General features: G+C 46.4%; 1 protein-coding gene across 2 annotated transcripts; it reads left to right on the top strand.

The window, feature by feature from the left end:
- Positions 1-554: 554 nt before the first annotated feature.
- LOC109576503 (putative serine protease 42) lies at positions 555-21,258 on the top strand. Of its 2 annotated transcripts, none has more exons than XM_070776790.1 (5): positions 555-752; positions 17,063-17,219; positions 17,571-17,833; positions 18,737-18,897; positions 20,395-21,258. In XM_070776790.1, the coding sequence occupies exons 1-5, from the start codon at positions 650-652 to the stop codon at positions 20,626-20,628; spliced, it is 918 nt and encodes a 305-aa protein (XP_070632891.1). In that variant the 5' UTR covers positions 555-649; the 3' UTR covers positions 20,629-21,258. The 2 variants fall into 2 exon arrangements, with proteins under 2 accessions (XP_070632891.1, XP_019840715.2); XM_019985156.2 differs by having other exon boundaries at positions 641-16,769.
- Positions 21,259-22,443: the final 1,185 nt, after the last annotated feature.

The raw sequence follows: 22,443 nt of genomic DNA on the forward strand, positions 1-22,443 counted from the left end.
TCTCTCCCCTGCACTCAGGCTTCTTTTTTGTAAAATGAGGAGTATGTGCTGTGATGTGTGCAACTTATCATAGGCAATCTCTCCTGCGGGGACACACACACACTACTGCCGCCCTGGCTCACACCCAATCACACCCACATCACCCCCACACACATCACACACACCCACCCACATCACACACACACACACACACACACACACACACACACACACACACTGCCGCCGCCCCGGCTCACACCCACATCCCAGAGGAGCTCGGCTCCCGCCGCGCTCCCCCGGGGGGCCAGCGGCGCAAAGCTTCTGTATTCTGCTCCCTCCGCCGCGCCTGGAAACCGCAGCGGGCCGGCCGGGATGAGCTCACGCCGCCGCCGGCCGCCCAGGTCTAACGCGCTCCAGATGCCCGGCGGCCGGCGCCCGGAGCGTGGAGCACGGCCCTCTGCCGCCCCCTGCAGGGCCCGGCGGCTCGCAGCCGAGTGGGCGCCCGCGGGACGGGGGGCGGGGCTGCACCCGGAAGGGGCGGGGCTTAGCAACCCGCCCGCGTCTCTGGCGCTGCAGGCTCCCGGAGTTTGGAGCTGAGGTCCCGCTGCCGGGAAGCCTGTCACGTCTTCCTCGCGCGCGGTGTCCGGTCCCGGCCCCTGACCCAGCGGTCATGTGCTGGGTGGCAGTCCCCTTACCGGCTGCCTTCGCCAAGACGTGGGAAGCCAACCCCCACCTCACTCCCGTTCCTCAGGCCCGCCTGGACCCTCCGCCAGGTACCGCGGCTCTGGCCCCCGCGCGGCCCTGCCCACTCTTGTTCCTGTTGGAACAAACAGCCTAGTTTCTACTGGGAAAGCAGCAGGGGCCTGACCACCGCCTGTTTTTAATAAGGAGCTGGTATTTCCCCGAAATCGCGGCCCCGTGGCTGACCTCACGGGGATGACGGCTGGCGGTGGGCCAGCGGGCGGGGGAGCCGCCTCAGGGTGAGCCCCTGACGCCTGGCCTTGCAGAGAGGAGGCGTTCTGGTTTCCAGCCCCAGCCGAGCGGCTGGCTCATCCAAAAATCTGTCCCTCCGTCTGTCTGCCATGTTGTGCACCCCAGGCCAGTGCTGCCGGCGCCACTCCTCCTCAGCCCTGCCCAGGGTCCCGCTTCCCTCCTGCCTCCTTGTGTGGTCCTGGCAAAACGCTTAACCTCTGACCTCTCATTTCCTCCCCTGTAGGATGGGGCTGTTGTGGGATTAGAGAGAGGACCAGCAAGGGGGAGCAAATGGACCCCAGGAACAAGTAATTTCCAGGGGGTTGGAGGCGGGGACTCTCAAGAGCTAAGGGGCCAAGGGTCAAGTCTAGGTCTTCTGGAGCGGAGTTGGGGAGGTAAAGGAAGGGCCTGTGGGGAGATAAATAGGGCAGCACAGATGTCCTGATGGAATGAGAGTGTTCAGTGAAGGGCCAGCATAGACAGCTGAGGACACCCCGTAAGGGAAGGGTGTCAGGAAAGGCTTTGCAGAGGAGAAAGCGAAGAGTGAGGTGCAGTTAGTCAGGCTGAGAGATGGGGGCCCAGAATACTTAGGCAATGAAGAGGTGGGGTGGGGGCCAGAATGGAGAGTGGAATCAGACGGTTGGGTACCAGGCATCCCTGGCAGTGAGTAGGGACTCTGTTAGAGGCACTGGAGGGGGCGAGGGCCCCTGGGAACTGGTCCTGAAGCCCCGTCTGTAGCTGAGGGACAGAGAGAGCCAGAGGAGGACACAGATTTCAGTGGAGGGACAGGAACCCTCTTGGGGGACAGGGAGAGGGGTTGTAGCAGGTGGATAGGTGAGCGATGGATGCATCTGGTGGCTGGAAGATTTGTTTGCTTTGGGGCTTACACTTTCTGGATGCTTGGGCCCCCGCTGAAAGGAACAACAGTAACACTAATACCGAGCAAAGCATGTGCCAGGCAGTGCTCTGATCTCTTACAGGTGCCTGATCTCAACTCTGCTCATTTCTCTTCCCCAGAGTTTTATTCATTCGTTCATTGATTTAACAGATGCTTATTGAGTGCCTGCTGTGTGCCAGTCCTGTTCTGGTGCTGGGACTCCAGCAGTGACAAGACAGATAGAAACCCTGTCCCCAGAAAGTTTACGTATGGAGGGGGAAGACAGCCCACATATACTGAGTAAAACATATAGTATTTCAAATTGTGAGAAGTGCCACAGAGAAAATTAGAGGATAAGGGTGATCAAGAGGGCAGAGAAGAGGGGCACACTTTTTGAGAGGGTGTCCTGGGAAAGCCTCAGTGAGGAGACATTTGCTGCTGCTGCTGCTGCTGCTAAGTCGCTTCAGTCGTGTCCAACTCTGTGCGACCCCATAGACATCTGGCAGCCCACCAGGCTCCCCTGTCCCTGGGATTCTCCAGGCAAGAACACTGGAGTGGGTTGCCATTTCCTTCTCCAGTGCATGAAAGTGAAAAGTGAAAGTGAAGTCGCTCAGTCGTGTCCAACTCTCAGCGACCCCATGGACTGCAGCCTACCAGGCTCCTCCATCCATGGGATTTTCCAGGCAAGAGTACTGGAGTAGGGTGCTATTGCCTTCTGAGTACACCCCAAATCTGGTTCACCACCTCTTAGCCAAGAATAGTTTTTCCAGAAGAGCATTTGCAATCATTTCCATGATAGGGAACACTAATTTTGATGTTATCCCCCTAAAGAATTCCATTCTTCTTAGTAGACCTGTATTACCCCAACCAAAACCAAAAGAAAAAAAAACCCAAAACAAACCCAGTACTCAGTTCTTCTGGTTGTGTATTAAATTTCATCAATATACATTTTGTGGAAATTCATTTTCTTTCTTGTTATCTAAGTACCTGCATACACTAGATTTTTGTCTCTCAACCCACAATGCCTAAGATATTGACTATCTGGCCTTTTACAGGAAAAATTTACTGATCCTGGTATAGATCCAGGAGGTGAGGAAATAAGCTGTGTGGTTATCTGGGGGCAAAGGGAACAGCCAGTGCAGAGGCTAGGAGGCAGGAGCCAGTGAGGCATATGGAAGAGGCCAGTAGGGTTGGAGCCCTGTGAATGAGGAAGAGAGAGGTAAGAAAGGGTCAGAGATACAAAAGAACTTACTTACAAAACAAATAGACTCACAGATTTAGAGAATGAACTTTCAGTTGCCAGGGAGAAGGATGGGGGAGAGGATCGGGAGTTTGGGATTGACATGTGCACACTGCTATACTTAAAATGGATAACCAACAAGGACCTACTATATAGCATGTGCAAGTCTGCTCACTGTTATGTGGCATCCTGGATGGGAGGGGAGTTTGTGGGCAGACTGGATAAATGTATATGGATGGCTGAGTCCTTTTGCTGTTCACCTGAAATTATCATAACTTTGTTAATTGGCTATATCCCAATACAAAATAAAAGTTAAAAAAATAAAAAGATCAGAGGAACACAGGCAGACGGTGCAAAGCCTTGTGCCAATTCCTAGGTATTAAAAAAAAAAGTGTGCGGCTATCTTTAATGCAATATCTTTTTTTTTCTATTACATTTTCTAATTTATTATTGCTACAGATAGCAAGTTATTGATTTTGTATATTGATCTTTTCTCCCAGCCCTCTTAGTTTGTTTTTGTATAGTTTTATTAATTTTTCAGGTGGTTTGTTTGGATTTGTTTTAGAAAGCAATTGTATCTTCTGCAAATGATGCGTTTTGATTTTCCTGTGTATAAATAGTTCAGCTTCTTCCATTCTTTCCCTCCCTGCACCCCCTCTGCTTGCCTCCCTACTGTCTCCCCTTATGTCCTTCCTCTTCCCTCTCCACAATGCACAGGGTTTCAATTTCTTCACATCCTTACTGACACGTGTTATTTTCTGTGTTGTTGATTTCAGATTGTTTATTTTTAGCCATCGTAATGGGTATGAAGTAATATCTTGTGGTTTTGATTTGTATTTTCCTAATAATTAGTGATGTTGGGTAAAAGACATGATGTCTTTTCATGTGCTTACTGGCCATTTGTGTATCTTCTTTGGAAAAATGTCTACTCAATTTCTATGTTCATTTAAATTTATTTATTTTTAATTTTAATGGGAGGATAATTGCTTTACAAAGTTGTCTTGGTTTCTGCCATACAATAATGTGAATCAGCCATAAGTATGTGTGTATATATATATATGTGTATATACTGCCTCTTGAGCCTCCCTCCCACCCTCCCCATCCCACCACCTATGTTGATTTTTGGATTGGGTTGTTGGGGTTTTTGTCATTGAGTTGTAGGAGTTCTTTATGTTTTTAGATACTAATCCCATATCAGATATACGATTTACAAATATTTTCTCTCTTTCTGTGGACTATCTTTCAACCCTACTAATAGTGTTCTTTGTAAACCAAAAGTTATTTTGATGAAATCCAGTTTATCTGTTTTTTCTTTTGTGTCTGTGCTTTTGGAGTCATACCCAAGAAATCACCATCAAATCCAATCTCATGAAGATGTTTTCCTATGTTTTCTTTTAAGAGTTTTATAGTTTTACCTCTTACATTGAGGTCTTTGATTCATTTTGAGTTAATTTTTGTGTATTGTGTAAGGTAAGGGTCCAACTTCATTCTTTTGCCTGAGGATATACAGTCGTACCAGCGCAGTTTGTTGAAAATTCTATCCTCTTTTCACTGAACGTTCTTGACACCCTTGTTGAAAATCATTTGACTATATATGTGAGGTGTTTTTTTTTCTGAGCTCTCAGTTCTATCTTCCTATTCTTCAGTATAGGATGCCTTTCTGTTTAAATCTTTAATTTCCTTAAAGGAAGTTTTTGTAGCTTTCAGTATACTTTCACCTTCTTGGTTAAATGCATTTCTAAGTATTTTATTCTTTTTGATATAAATTGCAAGTAGACTTGTTTTTGTCATTTCCTTTTTTTAATCCTGATTTTATTTATTTTTAAAAATGAATTTTAGCAAGGTGTATTTTTAAGTGCAGTAAATTGCACATAGTTGACTAGCTTTGAGAGAGATATATTTGTAAAGCCACAATAATCAAGATGCAGAACAATTCCATCCCCTGTAAAAGTGCCCTTGTGTCCCTTCACAGTTCATTCTTCCCTCTGCCCCCTGGCCCAAGGCAACCACTGCTCTGCTTCCTGTCACTAGTATTTGGCTTTTGTTGTTTTTACTGGGCCGTTTGTCTTCTTACAGAGTTGTACGAATTCTTCATGTATTCTGGATACAAATATTTTGTCCTATAGATGTACTGCAAATATTTTCTTTCAATCTCTGCCTTGAATTTTTCATTCTTTCAACAGTAGTTTTCAAAGAACAGAATTCTTTAATGTTGATAAAGTCCAATTTATCAATTTTTCTTCTATCAGTTGTTTCTGTGTCTACTTCACAAAGGGGCTTCCCCTGTGGCTCAGTAGGTAAAGAATCTGCCTGCAATGCAGGAAACACAGGAGACACAGGTTCAGTCTCTGGGTGGGAAAGATCCCCTGGAGAAGGGAATGGCAACGCTCTCCAGCATTCTTGCCTGGAGAACCCATGGACAGAGGAGCCTGGCGGACTACAGTCCATGGGGTCGCAAAGAGTCAGACATGAATGAGTGACTAAGCACGCATTACGTCACAAAAGTATTTGCCTACTTCAAGGTTACACAGATTTTGCCCTTATAATTTTTTCTAGGAGTATGAAAATTTTTATTTCTTTATTTTTGGCTGTGTTAGATTTTTGTTGCTGTTCGAGCTTTCTCTAGTTGCGGTTTGAGGACTTCTCATCGCGGTGGCTTCTCTTGTTGCTGAGCACAGGCTCTAGGGGGCACGGGCTTCAGTAGCTGCAGCACGTGGGCTCAGTAGTTATGGCACACGGGCTTAGTTGCTCCGCAGCATGTGGGATCTTCCCAGATCAGGGATCCAACCCGTGTCTCCTACATTGGCAGGTGGATTCTTTACCATTGAGCCACCGGGGAAGCCCTAGGAGTTTTCAGTTTGATATTTAAGCTGTCATTGATTTCTGGTTAATATTTGGTTTAATTTCCTTGTTGATTGTTCACTATTAGTGTATAGAAATGTGACAGATCTTTGCATGTTGATTTTATATCCTGCAACTTTTCTGAATTCATTTGTTATCTCTATTAGGGTTTTTCTTTGTGTGGAATCTTTAGGGACTTCTATATATAAGATCATGTGAACAGAGATGATTTTACTTTTGCCTGTCCAGTTTGGGTGCCTTTATTTTGCCTAATTGCCTGGCTAGAACCTTCAATACTATGTTGAATAGAAGTGGTGGAAGTGGGAATCCTTGTCTGGTTCCTGATCTTAGGGGAAAAGCTTTAGGTCTTTTGCCATTAAGTATGGTGTTCATAGTGGGTTTTTCTCTTTTATATATAATTTTATGTGTGTATCTTATTTCTGGCTGGGCTGGGTCTTCACTGCTGCGCGGGCTTTCTCAGTTGCAGTGAGTGGGGCTCCTCTCCAGTTGCAGTGCTCGGGCTTCTCATTGAGGTGGCTTCTCCTGTTGTGGGGCACAGGCTCTAGGCATGCGCGCTTCAGTAGCTGCGGCACACGGGCTCAGTAGTTGTGACTCCTGGGCCTAGAGCACAGGCTCAGCAGTCGTGTCACACAGGCTTAGTTGCTCCATGGCATGTGGGATCTTCCTGGACCAGGGATTGAACCTATGTCTCCTGCATTGGTAGGCGAATTCTTTACCACTGAGCCACCAGGAAAGCCCCTCATTGTGGCTTTTTCATATATGGCCTTCATCATATTGAGGAGGTTTCTTCCTATTCTTAGTTTACTCCTTTTTTTTGATCATAAAAGAGTATTGAAAAGTGAAAGTGAAGTCGCTCAGTCGTGTCAGACTCTTTGCAACCCCATGGACTGTAGCCCACTAGGATCCCCCATCCATGGAATTTTCTAGGCAAGAGTACTGGAGTGGGTTGCCATTTCCTTCTCCAGGGGATCTTCTCGACCTGGGAGTCGAACCTGGGTCTCCCGCATTGCAGGGAGACACTTTACTGTCTGAGCCACTAGGGAATCCCAAAGAAAGGAATGTTCTTGCCTCAGTTGAGATGACATGTATGTATGTATGTGTGTGCATGCTTATTTTGTTTTTCTTCTCTGAACATATTTAAAATAACTATTTTGAAGCCTTTGTCTACTATGTTCAACACATGGGGTCCCTAAAAGATAGTTTCTGTTATCTGCTTGTTTTCCTATGTATTGGTTAAACTGTCGTGTATCTTTTGTTGATAAAAAAAATTAATCAGTCAGTCTAAGAAAGAAATGGAAACTTTTGTTTGAGCCAATTTGAGGATTATAATCCAGGAGACAGTCTTTCAGAAAGTTCTCCGGACTGTGTTGTTCTGCCTCTTAGAGGTCATTGCACAGTTATATAAGATTTGAGACAAAGGTTTATGCACAGAGTCACATATTGACAATTTACGTAGTCCAGTAAGGTTAGAGGGTTACTGCGACCTCTTACAGGATTGAGAAAGGAATGTTATCTCCTAAGGAGTTACCTTCTGGTGTCAGGAGGAAATTGCTTTTGTTTTGGTGAGTAGGCATTCCCGTGTCTTCTAATGGACTTAGTTATATGATGCAGATACACAGTGCATGCTAAAGATGAGGGGGTAGTGGCTCAAACAGGTGGAGAAAGAAGTTTATGTTCAAAATTTTATTTCATCCCTTTGTATGCTTTGTAATTTTTTCATTGAATAGCAGACATCACAGATAATGTGGTACAAACCTGGATACTGATTGTGATCATTTGTTTACCCTGGTTACCCTGGATTGTGATCATTTGTCTGTTTGTTTAGTATTTGTGTGAGATAATTTTGTGAAGTCTCTTTCCCTCTCAGTTTGCAGCCTCTGATATCCCTGCTCATGTTTTTTTTTTTTTTTCCTTATTTTTATTTTGTAGCCTGGCTTCCTAGTGTTAACTCGTGGATCAGCATAAGCCTCTTATTGGTCACTGGTTGTGTGTAAGCCCCTTTGGTTAGTTTTATTTTCACTGTTTACCTTTGGAAATGTGTGCATGTCTTGGAGACTGTTTTCACCGTTTAGGGAATTTACTTTTCCCCCACATGTTCATCTGATGACTAGAAACTTGGAAATTCCCTGTCCATTCATTCCTAAAAGATACAGCCTTTGGTATGTGCACTGCCTCTCAGCCAACTATGGATGAGTGTGATTTTATTTTTAAGCTGGGCTTTTTAGGAGTTGCCTCTGGGTCAGAAAAGCTCATTGTGCAGGCTGTGCTTTGATCCGTTGAACTAGCAAGGGTTCTGCCCTCTGCTGATAGATCTGTGTTTGGTTTGGGAAGCACATTTATATTTGCTCTACTTCGTGCCCTTATGTTTTTTATCATTTTATTTATTATTTTGGTTGTTCTAGGTCTTAGTTGGAGAAGGCAATGGCACCCCACTCCAGTACTCTTGCCTGGAAAATCCCATGGACAGAGGAGCCTGGTGGGCTGCAGTCCATGGGGTCGCTAGGAGTCGGACACGACTGAGCGACTTCACTTTCACTTTTCTCTTTCATGCATTGGAGAAGGAAATGGCAACCCACTCCGGTGTTCTTGCCAGGAGAACCCCAGGGACGGGGGAGCCTGGTGGGCTGCCGTCTATGGGGTTGCTCAGAATCGGACACGACTGAAGCGACTTAGCAGCAGCAGCAGCAGCAGGTCTTAGTTGCTGCACGAAGTTTTCCCTAGTTGCCGCAAGGGGGCGCTACTCTTTAGTTGTGGTGCTTGGGCTTCTCATTGCGGTGGCTTCTCTTGTTGAGGAGTATGGGCTCTAGGGTGCGTGGGCTCAGTAATTGCGGCTTCCCGGCTCTAGAGCACAAACTCAGTAGTTGTGGCGCAGGGGCTTAGTTGCTTCGCAGCCTGTGGGGTCTTCCCAGATCAGGGATCGAACCTGTGTCTCCTGCATTGTCAGGCAGATTATTTACCACTGAGCCACCAGGGAAACCCCTACTTCCTGCTCTTATTGTTCCTGAGTTGGCATAGCCTAGCACATACGCAGTGTTTTAGACCGCCCCCCCGCCGCCCCGCCGGGGATGAGTGTGCCTCCAGGAGAACTCTTCTTGGCCACCTCTTTCACTGGTTTTCTCTTTTCAACTTCTGGTTAATCTGCTGTTAATCTGTCACTAGCATCATGGAGCTACTGCCGCTCTCTTAAGTGCTCACCAGGAAGATGTCTTTTGTTCTTAACAACTCCATTAGGCATGAGTTTCTCCACCCTTTGTTCCAGATAATAATAAATTCAGTTATTTCAACCAGAGTCACAGAGCCTGTTCTCCTGGGCAGGATGTTTGAGCTATTGCAGCAGAGCTAGGGAAGTGGATGGCAGCCTGCTTCTCTTGGAGTGAAACTCCTGTTCCAGGAGTGGGCACTGGAGAGTGAGATGGTATCTCCCTTGCTCCAGCTTGGAATCTCTGCTCTGGGAGGGAACTGGGAGGGGGCCGTTGAAGACTTGGGATTCTTAGCCTGCTCTGCCTGGACTAGAGCCTCTGCTCTGAGCAGGAATTAAGTGAGGGAAGGAAGGTTTTCTTAGTCGTGCCTGCTAGAATAGAGCTTCTGCAGTTGGTCTTGGGAGAGTGAAAGACACAGCTATCTACTTCTGAGTGAAACCATAGTTGGGAGAGAGGGAGACCCAGTTGACTTGGCCACTTGCCCAGAGCACATTTCCATAATATGAAGCTAAGGAGTGGGGATAGGAGCTGGTCATGGCTCACATACCACAGACTCTTGCCAAGAACTCTTCGTTCTCACCAAGATTTTTTAGATTTTCTTGCATAAATATTTCTCAATTTTCTGTGTCCTCTCAGGCCAATTTCCAGAGAACTTAGTTATTTTTTAAATAATTTTCACCAGCTATAAATAGCTTGCTCTCTAAAGAGAGAATCAATCAAGTTCCTCACGCAGCCATTCTGGAAGTACAAAATTAAAGTTTTAATATCTGTCTAAACATTTTGCAATTTTCTAGATATTTTTATATTATTGGTTTCTAGCTTAATACTGTTATAATCTGAAGACATATTTTGTACAATTTTAATTCTTTTGAATTTGCTGCCATTTGTTTAATGGCCCATAATATGCTGTATTTTGGTGTATTCTACATGTGCACTCAAAAAAAGATATATTCTGTTGCTGTTAGGATAGAGTATTCTATAAATGTCAATTAGGTCTAATTCACTGATAGTGTTTTGCAGATCTTATATATGCCTACTAATTCTCTGTATACTTTTTCTATCAATTATGAAAGACATGTTAAAGTTCCAAATTCTAATTGTGGTCATAATATCTTTTTTTTTTTTGCCCTTGCTCTGTAAATTTTGAAGATTTGTTACTAGCTCCATTTAGGATCCTAACATATTTAGATTTTATTACTATGCAATTACTGTCTTTATTTATCCCTGACAATATTCTTTGTTCTGATGTTGACTTTACCTGATAGTAATCTAGCCATTTCTTCTTTCGATTAGTATTTGCATTATGTATTATATTCTATACTTTCCCCTATAACCTGTCTATATTTAATGTGGATAAATAGTTGTGCTTTAAAAAAAAATCTCTGCAGTCTGTCTTAATTCATATAATACGACATGAACATGAATTAATAAAACTACTAATGTAATCTAATAGATTCATTTACCTTTGGTGTAAGTACTGTTATTGTTGGATTAAAATCTACCAGCTTGCTTGTTTTTTCTATTTCTCCTGTCTCTTCTTTCTCTTTTCCTCTCTTTCCCCTTCTCTTTACATCGATGGAGTCTTTTTTGTGATTCTGTTTTTCCCTCACTATTGTCTTCATGCTCTGCTCAATCACTCAGTCGTGTCCGCCTCTTTCCAACCCCATGGACTGTAGCCAGTGAGGCTCCTCTGTCCATGGAATTTTTCAGGCAAGAATCCTGAGTGGATTGCCATTTCCTCCTCTAGGGAATCTTCTGGAACCTTGTATCAAATCCGTGTTCCCTGCATTGCAGCAGATTTTTACCTCTGAGCCATCAGGGAAGGCCCACTGTTGTCTTACTTGCAGTATTTACCTTTTTTGGTCTCCCTTGAGTTTACAGTGAGTATCTTGAGATGAGTCCTCTTCTTTCAAATACTGGTATTCGTTTCTCAGGTAGTGCAAGTGCCTTGTGACAGTGTTTCCCAATCCTCGATTAGTTTTGTGTCGTTGTCTGTGTGTGTGTGTGTGTGTGCTGCTGCTCAGTTGTGTCCAGTTCTTTGCGACCCTATGGACGGTAGCTCACCAGGGTTCTCTGTCCATGGACTTTTCCAGGGAAGAATACTGGAGTGGGCTGCCATTTCCTACTCCAGGGGACCTTCCCGACCAAGGGATTGAGCCCGTGTTTCCTGTCTCCTGCATTGGCAGCTGCATTCTTTAACATTGTGCCACCTGGGAAGCCCATTATTATCTGTATTATGGTAAATCACTTTGATGATAAGTAACATTTTTTGAATCACAAGTTGTATTAGCTACTTTATAAAGTCCCTGTGCTGTCCAAAGCTAAAACAAGATGTAAGACAGGCATTTCCACGCACATTTGCAGTAGATATATTTTCTGAGTTTTCTGTTACTGTTCCAGAGGCAGTTTTTGTACCTCAATGTCAGTGCAAAGGAGATTTACATATTTCAAAAATCTACTTAACATGGTGGTTGAGTGGCTTCCACCTAAACTTCAATGAAGTGATTAATTTGCAATGTAATGACAGGATAAAAGGCAAATGACTGGAGAAGAATCCAAAAGAACTCAACAAATACCTTTCAAGTGAAGATTTTTTTGCTTCAAGCCCTATGTTCATGGGTTAATAGCATTTGGTGACACTTCTCCGCATGAAATGTACTCTTAAAGATGAAATGTATAGGGACTTCCTTGGTGGTCCAGTGGTTAAGACTCTGCACTTCCAATACAGGGGGGCGAGTTTGATCCTTAGTTGGGGAAGTTCGGTAAGATCCCATATGCCATGTGGCAAAAAAAAAAAAAAAACGATGAAACACATAAAATATCATTGTAGTTCACCATTAATAGAAAATTTGCAATTGGTTTTTCTGTCTTAAAATTAATTAATTTAGCTTTGGTTGCACTGCATCTTCATTGCTGCACATGGGCTTTCTCCAGTTGTGCCGAGTGGGCTTCTCAGTGCAGTGGCTTCTTGTGGAGCACGGGGTTTAGGGCTCATTATTTTTGGGTTTGCTGAATTTCAACATCAACTGAATTAAGAGATTCATCAGCACTCTTATGAAAAAGTTAGGCCATAGATTTGGGAGTGAGACCCTGAAAATTTACAAGGGGGTATACATTTGGATAGATTTAGGACACCCTGACGCCCAGCCACATTGAGCCTCTCTTGCTAACAGAAACAGCACCTCCTCCCATTTCATAAGGCTGGTCTCTCTGCCTTACAGACACTGTAATGACCTCATGTGAGTAAATTACATAATAAGGGCACACCAGTTCTCTGCCATCATGGTCAACAAAAGAGTCCGAAATGCAGTACTTGGATGCAATCTCAAAAACGACAGAATCATCTCTGTTCGTTTCCAAGGCAAACCATTCAATGTCACAGTAATCCAAGTCTGTGCCCCAACCAGTAACACTGAAGAAGCTGAAGTTGAACGGTTCTGTGAAGACCTACAAGACCTTTTAGAACTAACACCCAAAAAAGATGTCCTTTTCATTATAGGGGACTGGAATGCAAAAGTAGGAAGTCAAGAAACACCTGGAGTAACAGGCAAATTGGGCCTTGGAATACAGAATGAAGCAGGACAAAGACTAATAGAGTTTTGCTAAGAAAATGCACTGGTCATAACCAACACCCTCTTCCAACAACACAAGAGAAGACTCTACACATGGACATCACCAGATGGTCAATACTGAAATCAGATTGATTATATTCTTTGCAGCCAAAGATGGAGAAGCTCTATACAGTCAACAAAAACAAGACCAGGAGCTGACTGTGGCTCAGATTATGAACTCCTTATTGGCAAATTCAGACTTAAATTGAAGAAAGTAGGGAAAACCACTAGACCATGCAGGTATGACCTAAATCAAATCCCTTATGATTATACAGTGGAAGTGAGAAATAGATTTAAGGGACTAGATCTGATAGATAGAGTGCCTGATGAACTATGGACGGAGGTTTGTGACATTGTACAGGAGACAGGGATCAAGACCATCCCCATGGAAAAGAAATGCAAAAAAGCAAAATGGCTGTCTGAGGAGGCCTTAAAAATAGCTGTGAAAAGAAGAGAAGCGAAAAGCAAAGGAGAAAAGGAAAGATATAAGCATCTGAATGCAGAGTTCCAAAGAATAGCAAGAGAAGAAAGCCTTCCTCAGCGATCAATGTAAAGAAATAGAGGGAAACAACAGAATGGGAAAGACTAGAGATCTCTTCAAGAAAATTAGAGATACCAAGGGAACATTTCATGCAAAGATGGGCTCGATAAAGGACAGAAATGGTATGGACCTAAGAGAAGCAGAAGATATTAAGAAGAGGTGGCAAGAATACACAGAAGAACTGTACAAAAAAGATCTTCATGACCAAGATAATCATGATGATGTGATCACTCATCTAGAGCCAGACATCCTGGAATGTGAAGTCAAGTGGGCCTTAGGAAGCATCACTACAAACAAAGCTAGTGGAGGTGATGGAATTCCAGTTGAGCTATTTTAGATCCTGAAAGATGATGCTGTAAAAGTGCTGCACTCAATATGCCAGCAAATTTGGAAAACTCAGCAGTGGCCACAGGACTGGAAAAGGTCAGTTTTCATTCCAATCCCAAAGAAAGGCAATGCCAAAGAATGCTCAAACTACCGCACAATTGCACTCATCTCACACACTAGTAAAGTAATGCTCAAAATTCTCCAAGCCAGGCTTCAGCAGTACGTGAACCGTGAACTTCCAGATGTTCAAGCTGGTTTTAGAAAAGGCAGAGGAACCAGAGGTCAAATTGCCAACATCTGCTGGATCATGGAAAAAGCAAGAGAGTTCGAGAAAAACATCTATTTCTGCTTTATTGACTATGCAAAAGCCTTTGACTGTGTGAATCACAATAAACTGTGGAAAATTCTGAAAGAGATGGGAATACCAGACCACCTGACCTGCCTCTTGAGAAACCTATATGCAGGTCAGAAAGCAACAGTTAGAACTGGCCATGGAACAACAGACTGGTTCCAAATAGGAAAAGGAGTACATCAAGACTGTATATTGTTGCCCTGCTTATATAACTTATATGCAGAGTACATCATGAGAAACGCTAGGGTGGAAGAAGCACAAGCTGGAATTAAGATTGCCAGGAGAAATATCAATAACCTCAGATATGCAGATGACACCACCCTTATGGCAGAAAGTGAAGAGGAACTAAAAAGCCTCTTGATGAAAGTGAAAAAGGAGAGTGAAAAAGTTGGCTAAAGCTCAACATTCAGAAAACGAAGATCATGGCATCCGGTCCCATCACTTCATGGGAAATAGATGGGGAAACAGTGGAAACGGTGTCAGACTTTATTTTTTGGGGCTCCAAAATCACTGCAAATGGTGACTGCAGCCATGAAATTAAAAGACGCTTACTCCTTGGAAGGAAAGTTATGACCAACCTAGATAGCATATTAAAAAAGCAGAGACATTACTTTGCCAACAAAGGTCCATCTAGTCAAGGCTATGGTTTTTCCAGTGGTCACGTATGGATGTGAGAGTTGGACTGTAAAGAAATCTGAGTGCCGAAGAATTGATGCTTTTGAACTGTGATGTTGGAGAAGACTCTTGAGAGTCCCTTGGACTGCAAGGAGATCCAACCAGTCCATTCTGAAGGAGATCAGCCCTGGGTGTTCATTGGAAGGACTGATGTTGAAGCTGAAACTCCAATACTTTGGCCACCTCACTCGAAGAGTTTACTCATTGGAAAAGACTCTGATGCTGGGAGGGATTGGGGGCAGGAGGAGAAGGGGATGACAGAGGATGAGATGGCTGGATGGCATCACTGAGTTGATGGACATGAGTGAGTGAACTCCGGGAGTTGGTGATGGACAGGGAGGCCTGGCGTGCTGTGATTCATGGGGTCGCAAAGAGTCGGACACTACTGAGCGACTGAACTGAACTGAATTCTCTCCCTATACCACCCAGTCTTCACTGCTTCTAGACCTAATAACTAGTGTAAGATCCCAGCATGTTCTAGGATAGGGGCAAAGTATAACCCAGGGTAGAAGGCTTCCTTACAAAAAGAACTGCAAGATTTTGCTGATCTACATGGGAACAAACAAGGGTATATGGATACGACTGGATTTGAGGGGTTCTTGATTGGGTAGGGTTGGGGCCAAATTTATGAAGAGTGCACTTGCTAGAAATTTGGAATTCAGTTTGGTGGTTCAGGCAAGTAGGAATGCTTCTATGGATACCTGTTTATTGGGTTGTCTTAAACCTGAATGCAGTAGTAGACTGTACAAAAGGAAGTTGATATGCCAGAAATTTCCTGGCTTAATGTAGAGAGAAATGCAGAGAAAGAGGAATTTAGATAATAACCCCCTCAACAAGACATTGAAAATAAATTGTGAGAGGAACACCCACATCCTCAAAAACATTGTAACTGGCAATCCTCTTTTGGCTGGGAAAAGTGGGAAGTACTGAAACTCAAGCATTAGTATTGTTTTTCCCCTGACTTGGACAGGAATAATGAAACCCAGAGAGGCAGAGGCCTGGTAGAAGCATTTAAGCAACAAAGACAAATAGATATCAGGGACATAGAGCTAATAAGAATGGATTGACCCACAGGTGTCTTTGCTGGAGGCTCATTTTTAAAGGTATCCATCCTCATGATGGAAAAAGCCATGGCAGCCAGGTCCTTTGCCCAGCCCACTTCATCTGCAGTCCCCCTACCTCCAAGTCGAGGTCTGGTGAATGAGCCGTGCCTTGAGAAACCGTTATGGAGAATTAGGGCTCCTCAGCAAATTCCTAGACTGCCCATCCTCACCAGCTCCAGGCCAGGTACCACACCAAGAAGGGCAGGGGTGTCAGGAAGCACCTGCCTTTAAATTGTTGTTGTTCACTCGCTAAGTGATGTCCAACTCTTTGCGACCCCATGGACTACAGCATGCCAGGCCTCCCTCCCTCACTGTCTCCCAGAGTTCGCCCAAGTTCATGTCCCTTGAATAGGTGATGCCATCCAACCACCCATCCTCTGTTGCCCTCCTCTCCTTTTGTCTTCAGTCTTTCCCAGCATCAGGGTCTTTTCCAGTGAGTCAGTTGTTTGCATCAGGTGGCCAAAGTATTGGAGCTTCAGCTTCAGCAGCAGCCCTTCCAATGAGTATTCAGTGTTGATTTCCCTTAGAATTGACTGGTTTGATCTCTTTGTTGTCCAAGGGACTCTCAAGAGTCTTCTCCAGCACCACAATTCAAAAACATTAAATTGGCAGGCCCCTAGCAAGGACAGTCTCCTCAGATGGACTCTAACCCTTCGGTCTTGGGCTGATTTCTGGGTGGAGACTGTCTCGGATGAGGATCTGAGAGCGAGAGCGTGACTGCGCTCTCAGGCCGGCTTGCAGCAGCCAGATGCGCCGTGGTCCCCATGCTGCTACTCAGCCGCCAGCCGCGAGGGGGCGCCGCAGAGCGCGGAGGCTATCGCGGAGCCCATGGCGTCCCTGGGCGGCCCCCACACCCTCCTGGTCTGGCTTCTGCTCCTTCAACCCTGGCTCACGGAGGCCTCGGAGGATGGGTCGGCTACGTCCTTGCCCCCTCCAGCTCCCTCGGGAGGCGACGCGAAGAACCGCACGGTGGCCCAGCCACCCCTCAGAGGCGCTTCCGAAGTCCCCAAGTTGGTGGAGTTTAGCTTAGGTGACTCTCAGCGTTGGGCGTCCGGAGGGGCGGGCTGAGGCGCCAGGGTGGGAGCTGCTGCTCCTCAGGAGCTTGGGAGGATTGGGGTCTGAATCAGCGCAGCCCTGCTGTGGAACCCAAGGCGGGGGAGGGGGGGGGTGGCGGTGAGCCTCGTGTGCGGATCCAAGGCCTGCGGGTTTGGAAGCGCTGCCCTGGAGCCTAAGAGGACATGGCCTTCTTGGCTGTATCGGAGGCTCCCGGGGGTCAGGGCCTGTTTCTCAGAGGTTCTCCTTGCCACCCTGTCCTCACCCCAGCGTGCGGCCAAGTGTTCCTGAAAATCTTGGGAGGACACGACAGCGAGGAAGGGAAGTGGCCCTGGCAGGTGAGCCTGAGGGTCCGTAACAGACATGTGTGCGGAGCTTCCCTCGTCACAGAGAGGTGGGTGCTGACTGCAGGCCACTGTATTTTAAGGTGAGTAATGACAGTGGAGATGCCAGAGTCCTGCCCTCCTCAGACACCCTTTAGTTTCTATTGCCCTGCAAGTTGATAGAAAACCCAAACCAAACCAAACCAAAGCCCGCACAATCAAAATGGGAGAGATTCTGCATTTTGGTAGTCTTGTTACCAGGAATGCTAATTTGATGATCAAATCCAGTTGTAGCAAATCCATTTTGAAAGTCATTAGGAGGGGATTTTGGGGATAGGGGCATGGAGAGAGTGGTGAGGGAGGTTGGGGCCAGATTGGGAAACAGCTGATGTGTGTGGAAAGGCACAAAGGATGCTTCCCAGGGTCTCTATGAGGGACATGTCCTCTTCCCACAGCCGTTACCAGTACAGTGTCATGATGGGAGATCGGAAACTCCAGGGTACATTATCAGGGTTGGTGGTCCCTGTCAGCCGCGTCGTCGTTCACCCTCAGTTCTCAACAAGTGGAACCGTTAAAAATGACCTTGCTCTTCTCCGGCTCCGCTACCCTGTAAATTTCACTGGCGTTATCCAGCCTATATGCATCCCTGAGAAGACTTTCCGCGTGCAAGCTGGGACCAGGTGCTGGGTGACCGGATGGGGAAGGAAGCAAGAATTTGGTGAGACGGTGAGGAGGTAGTAACCTTGGGTAGAGGGGGGCAGCCTTATCCCTGGAGTAAGCAATAGCACTAAAGTGGTGGGGTGGGAGAGGCTACCACCTGGCGGGTGGGTAAGGGAGCAGCCAGGTTAATGGTTCCCAAATGGCTGGAGCCCAGAAATTGATTGAAATCTTTTGTTGCAACACAAATATTTGATGCCAGCCATTTATGAAAGGCACCAGTCCTGGGAACCAGAGCTGTCCTCTGAAGAAAAAATACATGGGCAAAGTCTCCTGCAGATTTGTGGGCAAGTGTGTCTGACTGGTTTGGGGGTATTTTTAGGTTCCTTGGGGACAGAACCGGATGCTCTGGAGTTCTCTCCAGGGTTAACTCTTCAGGATGTGATGAGTTGTCTGCCAGTCAGAGCTGTCTGTTGCTGGAAGTACTTGCCTTGGTGTGTAGGGAACTTTCTGTCCTTGGGCATCTTGGCAGAGCCAGAAGACCCCTGTTGCTGAGGCTATAGGGCCTCTTATCTCTGGAAAGAGCCTGGATTGTTGCTTTCGGGTGCTCCTTGTCTGAGCATCTGTGATTCTGCTTTAAAGTAAAGGCATTTTGCCAATGTATGCGATGCCTTTCATGATTACTATTGATACGCAGAGTGGCAGATGCTTGGTTATCATTTCTCACAATGGTCAGGCTTGCCTCTTCCTGTCCTGATCTGTTCTTCCTTATTTTGTTGTGGATTTGGTTCCTACCTTCTCTTCTCCCCTTGCCAGCTTGGGGCTTCAGTTTCTTCCATTGTCAGATGGGGACAATGACCTCTATAATGCCTTCTTCGGGGGGGAGGTGGGATTTAAGGTGTTTGGGGGCTTATCACTCACCTGTGCAGATCTATCACCTGCCGAGTTTCTTCTTTGTTTGTAGAAGGCCCACTTGTGTCTGAAGTTCTCCAGGAGATCGACCAATATATCATGTACTATGAAAAATGTAATGGGCTGCTCCAGATGGCCCTACGAACAGATAAGGATTTAGTACAAGAAGGAGTGATCTGCGGCTATAATAGTATAGGAAAAGATTCTTGTCAGGTAAGTTCATGGGTCCCTTGCCACGTCTGTATCCTTCTTCCCCAGTGACAGGGCCTGGGTTATTTCCCACCTTATCTTTCAGTCTTTACTTAAGGAGATTCAGGGGAGAACCCCTCATGATACCTATGAGCCGGCCTGGCCTGTTTCTCCAATAGGGAGGAGCCCTACATCCTGGGGGTGCTGCCAGGATGCAGTGAAGTTGGGGGTGATGATGATAATCATGTAGTTCCTGTAATTGAGTTCTTTCTATGGGCACTTCTGTGCCAGTTTCAGCATTCACCCACATTAGCTCAGTCTCCCAGCTCACAACCCAGCCACCTAGACATTATACATCTTACTATACAGATGTGGGCCCTCCAGAGACAGAAGTTCCAGGGCCTCTGGGAGTGCCTGTAGGAGCCCTGGGCCCACAGCATCCCCTCTGCCCTGAGCAGCTTCCTGAGCGGGGGACAGGTCTCAGAGGATGAGTGTTTGGATCCTGGCAAGAGGAGAACATCACTGTGGGAGAGGGAGCAGTGAGTTCGAGGCTCAAGGTCTGAAGCACCGGTCTTGTTTAGGGAATGGGTTTCCAGTCTGGAGCAATGAGGAGGCCAGTATGGCCAGAGTAGGGGCTGGAGTCAGAACGTGTGGCCTGCAGTGCTGTGCTGCGCTTCTTGGTCCTGTCCAGGCAGGCCTGTAGGCCGGGAGTTTGTTTTCTCCATGTGGGCAATGGTGCTGAGCCCCAGGCAGGACCTGGGCTCATGGAGGGGTGGAGGGGATCTGAAGCACATTGTCATCAGTTCTTGGTAACCGATTGCATGTGAGGATGGGAGTGAGGGAGAGCTTGAAGAGGACTCTGAGTTTCTGACTGAGCTGGTTGGTGGGGGGCACCAGAGCAGTTTTGGAAAAGGATGTGCAGTGTTTGCATGAGCTGGGATGAGTATGTGGGATGTCTTGAGAGTGTAGCTTAATATATGGAGTCAGCTGGCTGTATGGTCAGGAGCTCTACAGAAACTTAGGCTAGGTGTACGGATTAAGGGGCTCAGTGCAGAGGTCGTATTTGAAGTGTTTAACAACCACTGTAGTATAGGAGGGCTTCCCTGGTGGCTCAGTGGTAGAGAATCTGTGTGCAGTGCAGCAGCCGCAGGAGACCTGGGTTCGATCCCTGGGTTGGGAAGATCCCTTGGAGGAGAGCATGGCAACCCACCCCAGTATTCTTGCCTGGAGAGTCTCATGGACAGAGGAGCCTGGCGGGCTCGAAGAGCTGGATATGACTAAAGCAACTTAGCACACATGCACGTAGTGTAGGAAATGACCAGTCATAATGTCTTCAGAGGATACTAAAATTTTCCAGTTGACTTTTCAGTCCTCAGTTCTTACCATCACGGAAATCTGGGCCTGGGAGATGTCTGGGGAAGGCTCACAGATGCCCGTCTCTCAGTGTCTTGCTGTGCAGTCAGCCTGCCCTGATGTGGGTGCTCTTCCATTCCTGAAGTTTGATTTCTTTCTCTTTTTCAGGGAGATTCTGGGGGCCCTCTGGTCTGTCAGTACAGTACCACATGGGTCCAGGTAGGGATTGTGAGCTGGGGCGTTGGCTGTGGTCGTAACAATACGCCTGGAGTTTACACAGAAACTGCTCTCTACGCTAAGTGGCTAGTTGCAGTGGTGAACAAGGCTGCCTCTTTGTATCCAGTGGTGCTCCTCCTGTTGCTGTGTGTGGTGTTGCCCCTGGGCCTCCTGGTGACCCTGTGATCACCCTGGTCCACACTTCCCGCTGTTTCTGAGTCTCACACCTAGCCCTGCCTCTGACCTCCCACTCCTACTTTAGTGCCAATTCCTGAATTCCATTTGGTATCCACTGATCTTGTGGAGATTCACATGACAGAGAGCTGGCAGCAAGAAGCCCTGGAAGTTTCCCTGCCTCATCCATGTCTACCCCTTGGCCGTGCTCTGCTTGCCAGGAAGGAGTGGGTGAAAACATCCCAGCTGGATGGACAGCGATCTGCCAGGTGGACATGATGCTTCATCCACATCATGGGGAACATCTGGCAAAGAAGAGACATCGTCACTGGTGAAGCAGTGTTAGATCTGACACTTTTATCAAACCGGTCTGTGTGGTGATTGTTGGGAGAGAGCGAGGAGGCCCTACCATGTCTTCATGTGACTCAGTTATCTAGGTTTGGAAAAGGTCCCCTGCTCCCCAGCGTAGATCCACCTGTGAGTATCTGCCTCTGCCACACAAGCCCTCCGGGGGCAACCCAGTCTTGGAACCCCCTTTCCAGGGCTCCAGTGGCCACATCCAGGCTCACCCCAAGTTGTGTTGAAGTATTACAGAGTGTGGAGACTTCTGATGTCAACCCAATAAATGTTTGGAGAATCATTTGTGTGTTCTGCATCTCTACTGGTCTGGGGTCACTGAAGAGAACTTATCTCACATTTAGCTTAGGAAAGTATTCATGGTCTTTTAAAGCCCTGGAGTGAAGTGATCTGATGTGATGTGAGTGGACAGATGGCTTTAGAAGTTGGGTCCTGCTTCTGTGTCCCTCATAGCCATTAGCATCTCTGCAGGGACCTTTGCAGGTGAGTTTGCTAGCCACTGCATCTGGGAAGGAGGGAGTGAGAGAGAAGCCTGGAAGCCGGAGAGGGGTCAGGGCGTTATGCCTAAACATCACCCCACTTTTCTGTGTGATTCTGTTGCTCCCCTTCTAGGTTTATGGAGCCTGGAGCACCAGACTGCCTTGGCCAGGCTATGGAGAACAGCACTGAGACTCAGGGAGGGGACAGTTTGGGTCGCTTACTGGGGTTCAGACGGTAAAGAATCTGGCCGCAATGCAGGAGACCTGGGTTTGATCCCTGGTTCAGGAAGATCCCCTGGAGAAGGAAATGGCCACCCACTCCAGTGTTCTTGCCTGGGGAATTCCTTGGGCAGTGGAGCCTGGTGGGCTGCACTCCATGGGTCGCAAAGCATTGGACATGACTGAGCGGCCAACACCACACACAGTGTGTCTCTACTGGCCTGTTTCCCTCACTACCATGTGGTCCCAGATTACCTCTCTGTCATTGTGCAGAGCACTTCACTGTTTCTTGATTTCTTTCATGAAAGTTTGAGTTTGCCTTCTTTTAGGAGAGGATCGTGCATTTTGCATATGGGGAGAAGGTGCATATGAATAGTTAGGTGAATAAAAGAGTCAACTTGATGGTCTTATGGCTTCTTTCAGACCCTTCCTTCTGGGCATATATGGTGTCAGGATAAAGAATACATTTCCAACCTTCCCACCTGTCTTAAGTTTGGTAATAAGTTCTGGTCAATAAAATGTAAGTAGTGATGTTGAGTATGAATTTTGGAAGGTATTAAAGATACCTTTCAAAGAAAGGAGAACAAGCCCTTTGTCACTTTCTTCTTTGCTGGCTAGAGTATATTCATGGTGACTGGAGCTTGAGCAGCAATCTTGGAACATGAGGAACATGTTAAGGGTATAGAACAGAAATTCAGAAGGAACTTGACTCTCTGGAATTTATAGAGCAAATATAGATGCCATCACATCTCTTTATGCAAGAGAGAAATAA

Source organism: Bos indicus, chromosome 22 (genome assembly GCF_029378745.1).
Source record: "Bos indicus isolate NIAB-ARS_2022 breed Sahiwal x Tharparkar chromosome 22, NIAB-ARS_B.indTharparkar_mat_pri_1.0, whole genome shotgun sequence".
NCBI lineage: Eukaryota > Metazoa > Chordata > Mammalia > Artiodactyla > Bovidae > Bos > Bos indicus.

Coding starts and splice junctions, on each gene's coding strand:
- LOC109576503 (XM_019985156.2), top strand. CDS start 16,568: ATGGCGTCCCTGGGCGGCCCCCACACCCTCCTGGTCTGGCTTCTGCTC. Junction 16,770..17,062: donor GTTGGTGGAGTTTAGCTTAG/GTGACTCTCAGC, acceptor TCCTCACCCCAG/CGTGCGGCCAAGTGTTCCTG. Junction 17,220..17,570: donor GCAGGCCACTGTATTTTAAG/GTGAGTAATGAC, acceptor CTCTTCCCACAG/CCGTTACCAGTACAGTGTCA.